The sequence below is a fragment of the Mustela erminea genome, chromosome 2, assembly GCF_009829155.1.
Source record: "Mustela erminea isolate mMusErm1 chromosome 2, mMusErm1.Pri, whole genome shotgun sequence".
Classification (NCBI taxonomy): Eukaryota; Metazoa; Chordata; class Mammalia; order Carnivora; family Mustelidae; genus Mustela; species Mustela erminea.
The window spans coordinates 69,711,209-69,724,558 of NC_045615.1; the positions used below are offsets into that span (position 1 = coordinate 69,711,209).

Consider the following 13,350-nt stretch of genomic DNA (forward strand, 5'->3'; position numbering starts at 1 on the left):
AAATTGTCAATTCATTCCTCTTACAGTATTTCTCGGTTTTAAAATTTCCTCCTCCACTTGAAGCCTGCAGATTTTCTTTATAATCAAATTTAAAATGTCTTTTCTTGTTCTACTTGTATACTCTGGATTTTTATATTTGCTGGGTCTTGGCCATTTTAAATAATGTTTCCACACTTATGCAATGCCTACAGAAGAAGTTTTCAAAATAGTTATTTTTCTCCTTTTAATTTTTTGAAAATCCCTGAAGTCTCATTTGTGTTTTGCTTATTCTCATTAATCTGTGGAATTTTTAAGGGAATCAACAACATTTAAGACTCTGACGTTGTTTTGAGAGAATTATTAGATTGGAGAGTTTATGAATTACTTCAAGTTTTATATTTTGTTCTTCCAAAGCTTTATTTTTTTTTTTACATGAGGTATTACCTATTGCAAAGGATCTGATTTAAAAAATTGTCAGTTTAAACTTAATTTTAGGGGCGCATGGGTGACTCAGTGGGTTAAAGCCTCTGCCTTAAGCTCAGGTCATGATCCCAGGATCCTGGGATGGAGCGCCCTCCCCACCCCCAAATCTGGCTCTCTGCTCAGCGGGTAGCCTGCCTCCCCACCCCCCACCCCGCCTGCCTCTCTGCCTACTTGTGATCTCAGTTAAATAAATTTTAAAAATTTTTTAAAAAAATAAACTTAATTTTAAACTCAAGTTATATAATTTCAGTGATTTTTTTTAAAAACTATGACTACACAATATTGTTATAATATTACCATAGTATATGCTTCATGAGGGCAGATGTCTGTCTTATTACTGTTATCCCAGTGATATCCCAGCTACAGTGGTCAGATTTTAGTAAATAACTGAACAAATGAATATAGGAATTAATGATAGAATTTCAGAACAGCTTTAAAAAATAGTTCAGATGTGCAAGATAAACCATCCCACTTTAACTGGAATACTGAAATATAGGGTTGTTGGTTTTTTTTTTTTTTTTTTTTTCAGTCAGATTTGCAATCACTCCCAGACATTCTGGAATGAGCAATCAATTTATACGTTTAAAGGTGCTAGCTAAACTGTGTGCATTCGAGATAATGGTGGTCTGTTTACATAGTTTATGAATTAATAAATGCAGATGATATTACATAAATATTTTATAAATACACTACCTATAGTGAGAATTTGATTATGTTATAGGATTATATTAGGATACTCGATATTTTTAGCTCTAACAGTGTTAGGTGATGGGAATGTAAATCTCCAGAGCAGAAATGAAGACAGGAAGTGAGGGCAATAGGCTTCCATGTCACTTTGAACTCATTCTTTGAGGAACTGTGTGTGGGAATTGGTTCTACTCTGATTGCAGTTAGTTTTATAGTAGTAAATATATGTATACTTTATTGTGGAGGTAGGTTATATGTTTCATCATTTCAAAAGTTTACTCCACAGTATTCTTTTTCCTTGTCTGGTATTCTTCCCCAGTTTAAACTTTACAAATGGTTAAAGATGTCTTTTTTATTGTTTGTCCTCAGAATGGCTTCACTCCTTTATACATGGCTGCCCAGGAGAACCACATTGATGTTGTAAAATATCTGCTTGAAAATGGAGCTAATCAGAGCACTGCTACTGAGGTGAGACTGTCAACCCTCAGGTTCAAATTCTCTGATCTCAGTGTCCATGTCCTTTATATCCACCTGCAAAGGATCTCCATTATTTTGTCTAAATGATGCTAGGAATGTTTGCGTTGCTTTTGTCAGCTGCAACAGTGACCATGGGTGAACGACCCAGCACACATGGATGAATGAGTTTATGTCTTGATTTGGGATTCATATCGATTTGCTTTTCCATGAGCTCATGTTTCCATCCATTTGCTGTTCTCTGGGTTTGGGGATCTTGTATATTATTCTAAAATTCGATGACAGTGAATTCTACGGATCTCTTTTCATCGGTATTTTATCTTTTAGGATCCAATTCAGTTCTTTAAAGGAATAATTTTTAATGATCAGAAATGATTCATGGGTATTTGTATGAGCATGATTTTATGAATTCGTATTTTTCTGAAGCACAAATTATGGCATGTGGTTGTGTGACTGTGATTATAGCTACAAAGAAATAAAATGTTCAAAGTCAATTCAGTATCAACATATTCAGGAAATCTAGACATAAGAAGGAGTTAGAATGGGCCAACTTAGAACATCACTTTCCTTTACCTATGCATGTCCTCCAGTAAACAGAACTTGCTTTCTTATTTTCCTTCCCTTTTTTTTTTTGTGTTGGCAGATTAAGGAGCAAGTTCAGGGGTTGCTTAGAACAGTGATTTTTTAGCGATGCTCCAGAAACCCTTGAGTTTGAAGAAATTGCCTCAAGGGGCCACCCAGAAGGCTGGAAGTGGGTGACACAGAAGAGCAGAGAAAAGAGTTCCACGGGGCCATGCCTCTCCTCACCCCTTTCCGCCAGATCATGCAGGCTTTGATTTTCCTTTTCCACATCTGTGCCACCACTGATAAAACTTTAAAACTCCTGACCTGAAGTGAAAATTGACTGATAGACACTTGTCACCCAGAAACTAACTTGATAATTATTAATGTCTGATATGATTTCCTTTCTGAACAATTAAGGCTTTCAGTGAAATAAACATGGATTCCCTCCTACCCTGCTGTCTGGGAAGAAATCATTGTAAACTATTTCCAGTCCCTCTGGCAGGAAACTTTTTATGGAGCCAATGGCAATAACTTTCTGACAGCTTATTCTCATTAGTTAAAGACAAAATTCCAAGTAATCACTATTAATGGGACCATGTTTCTTTTTCGCTTGTGTTTGGAAAACAGAACTACCCAATGTAAAATGACTTCAAGTTCTCTATTTAGCACATACAGATTTTATACTCTTACACATGGTACAGTGTGATTTTTATGTTCGGGGCCATTTTTTTTCCCCTAAGACCCTAATTATGTCAATGAATAACATGTGAATATCTTCAGGCAAAGCTTCAGTAACTGTATGAGACTTTCTCTCTATATCAGGACCACAGAAAAATGTACCAAAATAAGGAAATCTGTGTTTATTTTATTTTATTGAATGCAGAATCACTTCCCAGAGGAACCTTGACACTACAGACTTCATCTGTTCACCATATAGCCTTATTATTTCCAGCATATGGTTTGGGGAAATTCAGCTTGCTGGTAGTCTTAGCTGTCTCAAGGCTCCTTGGGTCTAGACCTCTGGAGCATTTTAGTCTGGTTCCAAAAATAGCCCTTTATGTACATTGCATCAGAGGAGGCCATGTTACACTGTGATTCGCAGAAAACTAAAACCCTCTCTGAGTTCTAAACAAAAATGCCGCTTTTGCAAGTGAATCATATGAGGTTTTGAATCCTACCTTAGACATGTGTATGCCTGGTTTTATTTCATATTTTAATATTTAAATAATGACATCTATAAGCTAAGTTGATTAGTCCCCCCTGCTGACTATTATCAAGAAACTATTATCTATCATCAAGAAACATACATATGCATAAACTTCCCCACATTCCCTTTTAGTCTGTCATTCTGTAGAAAACTACTATCCTTATGGGGCTTTATGGCTGATTACGTTTTCTTATTTTGTTGTATTGCCAAACACCTTCTACAGAGGCATTTTCACATGTGTGAATACGCATAAAGAAGACGTTTACTGTAACCTGTTAGTAGACCTAATTTGTAAAAATTAATACTAATCAAGACACTGTGACCACTTGAAAAATCAGATAATTATGAATTATTCAATATGGCAATGAAACCTATGTTTGAAAATAACTATTTAAATGTTTGAAGTTTCCTGTAATTGTAGCAATCAGCATTGGTAAATAAATGATGAAGAATGAAGCTACTGAATTTTAATATGGGTTTCTTTTTCGTAGAGTTAGTTGAGGTACTTGAGAAAATCATTTCAGATATTTACCCTTCCCCCATGAAGTATGGATTAGAATGAAATCATAGTGGTGGACATCCAAAGTTAAGTTCTCTGAGGGGAATCCTCTGTCCCTCCAGTACCATTTTTATAAATGTTTGCTAGCTTCCTTCTTCCTGAGTGTTACCGAAATTGAAGGCTAAAAACTTTTTGATTAGGTTCTGTACTGTCAGCAAATGCATTGTCTCTAAGAAAAAACAAATTTCACGCTCTTTTTTACATAAACTATCACATTGTTAGAGTGGATAATCAAATATGTATATGATGATATCTTTCCTCCTTCACAGAGTGCTTAATTTGTGCCAAACAAAGTTCTAAATTTAGGCTACTAGTATTACAACACTACATGGTTTACTCTTCCATTCTGTTATGTGATGTGTTTATTTAAAATTCAATTCTTATTAAAACAAATTCAAGTCTTTTTGTGGTAGTGCAATAGGAAATCATCTTACCTCAAAAATCTGCAGTTTTGAAAGATTATTGTTGGAAACAAATCGAGTGGTTAGATTATGATAAATTGCTGTTATCCCTAAAATGCAATCGTTAATGTACAATCCTATTACCCTCATCTCTTCTATGAATGGAAACTTCTGAGACTTATTTTCAAGCTTTTGTGGAGTAAGGGAGGTTTTAACAAAAACAGAGTCTAGCCTATATAGATATTTTTCTCTTTTTTTAGAAGAGGAGCCAAGCACCAATGCAATCACATGAGGGTTTATTTGACAAGCTTAAGCTTTTGCCCAAGTATACCCAACACAGCAGAGTAGGGACTTGGACCCCGAGCCAGATTACAGTCAGAGGGGTTTTTTGTTGTTGTTGTTTTGTTTTGTTTTAATTTTTAATTTTTTATAAACATATAATGAGTTTTTAAAAGCAGAGTAGGGGTGGACTCAGTGGTGGGTGAGGACAAAAGGGGTGTTCAGAAGGGCTATCAGGGTAAAGAAGACTGTCAGGATATTGAAGGCCTGGTTACTATCAAGCCAAGGCCGTTTTTCCCTTTAATGAGGCACTAGCGTGAAGACAATTGGGAGTTTCCTGGTGGAATGTCACATTCTTGTATCAAGCCTCCTTGTTAGTGAGATTTGGGTTTAAAAGAAATTTTGCTTTATTTACTTTTCCTTCTACCACAGCCTCCTTCAGTTTTGTTTATGGAGGGGAGGATGACATTAGGGCTTAAGGAACTGAGTTATTTGTCTCTGGAAATTGGGCTAGACTTGAGGTGGCTACAGCCTTGTTTTTCTTGGCCTCCACATATCTAAATTATCTAAATAATATAAAATTCAACTAAATGCAAAATTAATGAATTAGCCTTACTTACCAAAAGATTTTAGATTACTTTATATCCCAAAGTTGTCAAATTAATTGGCGATAGACCATTCCATTGATAGTTATCGTTCTCCCCAATCAATATAGAGATATTTAGTAACTTGCATAGTTTATCACATAATTTATTTCCCTGTCTTGGCTACCATATCTTTGATTGTCAATCAGATTTGTTTTCCATTATCTCTACCCTTTCCATCTTTTCCTTTCTATAAGGTGGTCTTACTTAAGGTTGTTCTAATTTTTATTTTCCCATTCTAAACATACATTTAAGCACCTCTTATGCACAGTATGCTTTGTGAGGGAATGCAGATGTTTTTCAAGATATGTAGAATAGAAACTAAGAAAACAATCCGATGAAGCCAGTCATAGTATGGTGAATGACTGATTGTCAGTTGCTTTAATCTTTTTTAAATCAGTTTCAGGGGTAGGATGTAGTGATTCATCAGTTGCACGTAACACTCAGCACTCATTACATCAAGTGCCCTCCTTAATACCCATCACCCAGTTGTCCCATCTCCCCCCGACCTCTCCTCCAGCAACCCTAGTTTGTTTCCTAGGATTGTCTCCTTCCCTATTTTCATCTTACTTTATTTTTCCTTCCCTTCCCCTATGTTCATCTGTTTTGTTTCTTAAATTCCACATCCGAATGAAATCATATGGTATTTGTCTTTCTCTGATTGACTTATTTCCCTTAGCATAATACCCTCTAGTTCCATCCATATCATTGCAAATGGCAAGATTTTATTCTTTTTGATGGCTGAGTGATGTTCTATGGTGTGTGTGTGTACATAGTGTACATACCACCTTCTCTTTATCTATTCATCTGTCAATGGATCTCTGAGCTCTTTCCATATTTCGACTATTGTGGACATTGCTGCTATAAACTTTGGGGTGCCTGTTCCCCTTCGAATCATTAGGTTTGTATCCTTTGGATAAATGCTTCATAGTGCAATTGCTAGGTCATAGGGTAGCTCTGTTTTTAACTTTTTAAGGAACCTCCGTGCTGTTTCCAGAGTAGCTGCATCAGTTTGCATTCCCACCAGCAATGTAAGAGGGTTCCCCTTTCTCTGCATCCTTGCCAATGTCTGTTGTTTTCCTGAGTTGTTAATTTTAGCCATGCTTTAATCTACACGGTAGTATTTCATCCTTTTGCATTTCTTCTCTACCTTAATTATTATTTTAAACATTAGAGGCATTGCTGAGAGTTGGATCTCATGCTTCCAAAAGTGAATGGAAAATTTTTTCTTCTTCCATTTTACTAGGATGGCTTCACGCCACTCGCGGTGGCACTCCAGCAAGGACACAACCAGGCAGTGGCCATCCTCTTAGAGAATGATACCAAAGGGAAAGTGAGGCTGCCAGCTCTGCATATTGCAGCTAGGAAAGATGACACCAAATCCGCTGCCCTCCTGCTTCAGAACGATCACAACGCTGACGTACAATCCAAGGTAAAAGCTGAACGCATTTGTGGAAAGGACCTCTTCAGCTGCCAGGTTCCTCCCGGGGGATGATAAAGAAGTAGGCCATGGTGATAATGCAAAATTACTTCCGGTTATCCAAAGAGATAAATTACTTCCAGAGGTATTTCAAAAAGAAGGGGGCTGCCTATTGGGTAGAGTAACAAGAAGAATTTTTAAGATGATTTTCTTTTAAAATGAGGTTCAGCTTTTTTAGAAGTCTGCATATTTATTCTCTTTGTAATCAAAAATAATAGAAGCAGAATTTTAGAGCGATAACATTGTTTTGTGTAGTGTTACGGATGTCTTTTCTCAGGAGGATGTATTTTGGCATGTTGAAACAATGTATCCAACTGCAGCCAGCAGATTGACTGTTTCCTTAATTTTGCTCTGTGTAATATCTTCCCTCTTTTTCCCACACAACACTGCTTCAGATGATGGTGAATAGGACAACTGAGGTACAGTATTACGGTTATACCAAAATATATCTTGATTTTATTGATTTTAGTTTTTTGCCCAATTAGGATAAACGCTCACTAATTCATACTAATGATTGGAATTTCCATTAGTAGGAAATTAATTTAAAAACTTTTCTCATAATTAAGGGAAATGAATAATTCAAAAAATTTAATGTGACATATATCAGAAGCTATTTTATCAGTGTAGCTATTTAAGTGGCTTATTAGAATAGAGCATAAAATGAAACTCTTCCTTAATATGTGTTTTCTGAGTGAGCTTTATTATTAAATACTATTTTGCCAGTAAGAAATATGACCTTCTCTTAATGAGATTTCTCAGGCTAGAGTTTAGCAAAGTGAAATTTAAGGAGGTTTCTTTGCCACTGTTTTATTCTTTTATCTCCTTACAGCTGCCCTTTTCTCCCATATTTTTTTTAACTACTTCGTATATAATCAATAGTGGTAATTGAGAGTATCATGATCAGAACATTTGCTTTTATCTCTCTAAGTCTTAACAGTACTTGATATGAAATCATCTATTTTCCACATAAAAGAGTAAGTTACATCGATCACCAGGAACATTCAGTGCAGAAGCTTTTCTGTATTTGTGTGTGTGTGTGTGTGTGTGTGTGTGTGTGTGTGTTTAGCAGCCTCTCCTTGACCATTGCCAAAAGAGGCACTAACACAAACATCGTTGAAAGCATATTGTAAAAATAAACCTGTATTCAAAGACAAGTGACTGTGTAGGTTGATTTTCACTTTTTTTGAGGGGACTCTTTTAGACAAACATCTTATGATCACTGGGTTGTGGACCTGGAGAGGTTTTGAGCATTCATTTAACTTTTATTGAGAGTAGTGTATTTCTAGAACTAATATCATGTTTATTAAAAAATTTACCTATTGATAAGATGTGAATATATGTGATATAGGTGCAAATACTTGAGTTAGTCATAATTTCTTCTGTCCCATATCTGTGCATGGAACTTAGGACATAGATTTAAAAAAAAAAAAAGAGCCCAATTTCTTGGTGCCCAATTTCTTGCTCAAGACTGGAATCATATAAATTGATATCTTAATTACTGATTTTAATACCTTTAATTTTTAGGTGATTTTTGGTGATTGTTTAAGAGGTATTTTTGACAGCAATTTTGGCTCTAAATATTGTGTTGAAAGCAGCAGTTTGGGGAGATTTGTACTGAGTTAGAAATATTTCTTTGAGGACAACAGAGTGACAAAGAGGGGAACCCTTCCACTGATACCCCTGTAGAAAGGTGAACTGAGCTTCCTACCTTCATGGTAATCAGGCAAGAGTTCTTCAGGGAGGCTTATACAAGCTTTGTGTTGGTTGGTCAAAAGTCAGAGTCTGAGCCATCATCACAGATGGCTGATGAGGCTGTGTCACATAATAAATTGGTTTATTTTTGCAAATAAGAAAAATAATTTGAAAATGATTCACTAGCAATCACTGTGTTGCCCCTCCCCCCCGGAATTAAATTGTAACTTAAAAGATAGACTTACATTCAGCATATGTCTGGATGACAGGAAATATCAAGATAAAAATGAAAAACTTCTAGTCAATTACTTCTTAAAATACAAAAATTTGACATTTTATAAAATAACAGTCTGGTTGTAAACTGATTTTTCCCTCCATTTTGACATGAATATTTGGTATCACATAGGCACAAAACTATCTTTACCACAAGTGTGGGATTTTGACTGATAGTTACTATTCTTATTTTGTGTCCTGGTTCTCTATCATCAGAAATTATTTGCAACTAATTCAGCTGATCGCACAGAGGATTTTCTATTACCTAAGATAGATGAATGCTTGTTTAGGACATCTGAAAAGCAAAGTCACCGAAAACTGTTTATCAAATGAATAGGAAAATAATGGTTGTGATTTAGATAATATTTCTTAAAATGTGTATATAAATCAAATTTCATTTCAAATGAGAGGGACTGATACAAAATAACTTAAGAACTGCAGGGTTTGAGATCCAGTTCTGTAACAATAGTCTTTATTAACAATATCCTATCATCTTTTATTGAGTAAAGAAAATGATGAAATTATGGAGAGCAGGGAGAATACATGTTTGCATACTTTAATAATAAAAAGAGTTAATATGCATCTATTGTGAAAATGGCAACAATTTCTAACTAAATTTCATCAGAAAAAGAAATGAAAGGAAGTATACTTTTCTTCCATGAAGATTTTCGACTCATTTTTTAAACATTCTGAGAGTAAACAGTTCTCTAATGGCTATGTAATTGATTTAACCTGCTTATTTTATTTCATAACAATCTTGTTAAAATTTGTTTTAATTAACATTCAAAATTTCGATTGGCTGACTTTTTTTCTTTATTTGATATTTACATTGATGCCAGGTATATTGTTTAGTTTTTGTTTTTTAACTTTTTTTCATTGTAACAACCTTGTCTCACTAAGCACAGTTGTTAAAGAAGACAGAAGGATGACGGTGTAAATGATGTGGAACAAATAGTGTATCCTCTATAAGAGTTTCTCACATTTTCATAGCTTCAAAGGCACAATGCCAACTAATGCTGTTTGTTGTTGTTGTTTTGTTGTTTTTATTAAAAAGCCCTGAGCAAAACAAAACAATAGTTTTGAGTCTTTCTCTGGAGAAAATTTTTTTACTCATAATTACTTTAATCCAATGGCTGAAACTTTATGGTTTAATCATATTCTGTTTTTCTCTAAAGTTAAACCAACCCAAGAAACAAATTGTTGTGTATAAACAATAAATCTTGTAAGCAGATAAATCATTAAGCTAATTAGAGATAATGTTGCCAAGAAATGCAGGGTATTTGTTTACCTGCTTATTTTGTTAGTTATTTACTACCTTATTGCACTAAAATTTGAAGAGCCTTATTAGAGCAATTATTATCTGGTATTGCTCACATACTAGGTAAACAACTACCATGAGATTTTCTTCACTAATCCAGGGACTGCGACATATGGAGGTGAAATGCTTTACTGACTGTCATTTTCTTTGCTTTCCATAGAGTGGTTTTACCCCTTTGCACATTGCCGCCCACTATGGAAATGTCAACGTGGCAACTCTTCTTCTAAATCGGGGAGCTGCTGTGGACTTTACAGCTAGGGTATGGATTAAAATAGCTTCTCATTTTAGATAGCAGTGAATGGACATTATACTAAAGTAAAAATGGAAAATAGTAATAGCTTGTTTCTTTTTCCTTGTCTGGATCTGTGCTGGATTTATTAGATTTTTCATTTTTTTTTCTTTGAATCACATGAAGTCATCATGACCAAATAAGTGAAAAATAAGAATGTATCAGTTCACACATAAATGCTCTCATTTTTCTCATATTTTGATAGGGATTACATTGAATATGTAGATTGCTTTGGGTAGCATAGACATTTTATAATATTTGTTCCCTTCAGGCTCTCCATGTCTTCTATTCTTTTTAGATTTTATTTATTTATTTCACAGAGATCACAAGTAGGCAGAGAGGCAGGCGGGGGGCGGGGGTGGTGCGGGGGAGCAGGCTCCCTGCTGAGCAGAGAGCCCCATGCGGGGCTCGATCCCAGGACTCTGGGATCACAACCTGAGCTGAAGGCAGAGGCTTTAACCCACTGAGCCACCCAGGCTCCCTTCACTCCATGTCTTCTGTTCGGGAATTTTAATCCATTTACATTTAATTATTGATAAAAAGGATTTAATATTGCCCTTTTGTTAATTGTTTTCTACTTGTCTTGTAGCTCTTTTTCTCTCTTTTCCTCTCTTGCTATCATCTTTTATGATTTGTTGACTTTTGGTATTATTATACTTTGATACGTTTTTCTTTTATTGTGTAACTTGTATAGTTGTTTTTTTTTTTTCCTTGTGTGTGGTTATCTTGGGGCTTACAAAAAAATTTTATAGTTTTAACACTTTATTTTAAGCTGGAAACAATTTCAATTGCATTTAAAAAGTTTAATTTCCTTCTCCCACTTTATGTTACCACAGTTGACATCTTTTCATATTGTATGTTTTAATATATTTTTTAATTTGGTTATTTTTAATACTTTTTGACATGTTATACTAGAATTAAAAGTGATTCACCTACTTAAAAAGTGATGTGGAATAAGTAGCATATTTATTTGTGGCAGTTAAGGAGGATATTTATTCTGACATCAGTGTGAGTAGTTATATTTAAAGATCACTCCATGAATCATGAATGAGCAACACAAGTCAATCAATCATTAAACTGTTAGAACGTTAAGTATCAAATGTATAAATACATTTATACAGTGTTTTAATGATTATGGGGCACATAATTTGACCAAAAATGTTTTTAGTGAATTGAGAGTTTGCCCATGTAGTCTTACCAAAATACATAACAAGACATCATGTTGCATTATATATTTAATGGTAAGCTTTCACTGGAAAGAATTCACTTACATGATAATTACAAAACACTGTACTTAATATAAATCAGTAAATGCAATATTTGAATATTTGTAAAATTTTGACATGCAAAAACTCAGGTACATATTCTTGCCATAATGATGACAGAGAGTAGCTCATAAAGTAAACAACTATAATTCATTTATATGGTGTTTTGTCCTGAGAAGGCTTCTGTACTGAAACTATGTTGAGCTATTTTCAAGTTGTTTTTCATACTGAATTATTCTGAAGAAGGTGTTTTTAAGAATCATTTTTCCAGTGGTTATTGAATATGTATATTTGTATTCTATTTTGAAGCAAAGGAAATTGAAGATCCTGGAATTTTCAGGGCTTGGATACTGTAACAAAAAAGATATAGACTTTGACTAGGGCTCTGTCCTAAGTAGAATTTGACATTTTTTTCTTATGTCAAAGCACTCCCTTTGTCTCTTGACAATGTGTACAGAGTAATGTGTATATTCGATACATATGTTATAGGCACGGACTAACTTAGTTATGTAGTTTCATTCCATTTTTCATCCTCTAACTATAGTGCTCTGTGGTTTGTGTGCTTTTTTGTCCCTTAAAAATCAAAGACATTGAAACTTTTTAGTAACCTCGAATCAAATTACGACATGGGTCTCAGCCTTACTTTGCGCCCACTAACACAGTCTTCATCGTCATGCCCTGTCATACCCAACATGCTCTTGTTTGGTCTTTTCATGGTGTAGAATGGAATCACTCCTCTGCATGTGGCTTCCAAAAGGGGAAACACAAACATGGTGAAGCTCTTACTGGATCGTGGTGGTCAGATCGATGCCAAAACTAGGGTGAGTGTCTCTGTTCTTTCAATTTCCTACCATTTTTGTCTTTGTATTATTTAAGCAGGCACCTTAAAATACCAGTCCTGAAATATAAGCAATGTGTTTTCAAGGAAATTGCTTTCTTGGATTCGATTTAAATTTCATACAATATTTAAAGGTTTCTCATTGTCAAGTGGAATTAATATTTGCTCAAAAGTGTTGGGGAAACAGAATGCTAGGCACTCAATGAGACAGTTTTTCAAGTCCTTGGTTATTTTGGGTAACAAAGATGAAAAATTGAACTGAAGTTTCTCTGATTATTATTAGGTTTACATTTCTAAAACCCAAACACAAAAGCCTATGTTATGCTGTGAGGATGTGGCTTTTACATAAATACAAGGATACATGTTGATAATCTTTTGCTTCTAATTTTCTAATTTTTAAATCATTTTTCTTAAGTGATTATCCTATACTGACCTGAGCAGGAGATCTGCTATGTGCTTACAAAACAAAGGCATCTGGTTATTTTTTCCTTTAATTTTATTTATTTAGAGAGAATGAGAGAAGGAGAGAGCATGAGAGAGGGGGTGGTCAGAGGGAGAAGCAGACACCCTGACAAGCAGGGAGTCCAATGTGGGACTTGATCCCAGGACTCCAGGATCATGACCTTAGCCGAAGGAAGTCGCCCAACCAGCTGAGCCACCCAGGCACCCAAGGCAGATGTCTGGTTATTATGTTGCATCTTTACTCATTCCAGTTTGATAAGAGGTAGGGCCCTTCATTCATTTCAAATTTGTCAAGAAGAATATAAATCTAAGTTTTATATACTGCCAATAAATAGATGATAAGATAGGCTGGAGAAGATCATTGTTCAGAGTTTGGCCTCTGAAGGCAGACTACCTGATTTCAAATTTACTTCTACTACTTACTAGATATAGGATATTGGCAGTTTACTTATTACC

The 13,350-nt window shown here is 35.0% G+C and overlaps 1 protein-coding gene across 50 annotated transcripts in view; it reads left to right on the forward strand.

Annotated features, from left to right (window-relative positions):
- ANK2 (ankyrin 2) overlaps positions 1-13,350 on the forward strand; it is a 664,974-nt gene that overhangs the window by 519,193 nt on the left and 132,431 nt on the right. For 44 of the 50 annotated variants that reach the window (XM_032333193.1, XM_032333196.1, XM_032333191.1 and 41 more), the window contains 5 exons: positions 1,519-1,617; positions 6,524-6,709; positions 7,153-7,176; positions 10,201-10,299; positions 12,317-12,415. In XM_032333193.1, the coding sequence (XP_032189084.1) occupies positions 1,519-1,617; positions 6,524-6,709; positions 7,153-7,176; positions 10,201-10,299; positions 12,317-12,415 (507 nt within the window). The remainder of the gene's footprint in view (positions 1-1,518; positions 1,618-6,523; positions 6,710-7,152; positions 7,177-10,200; positions 10,300-12,316; positions 12,416-13,350) is intronic. The other 6 variants (XM_032333186.1, XM_032333201.1, XM_032333223.1 and 3 more) reach the window with 1 other exon arrangement.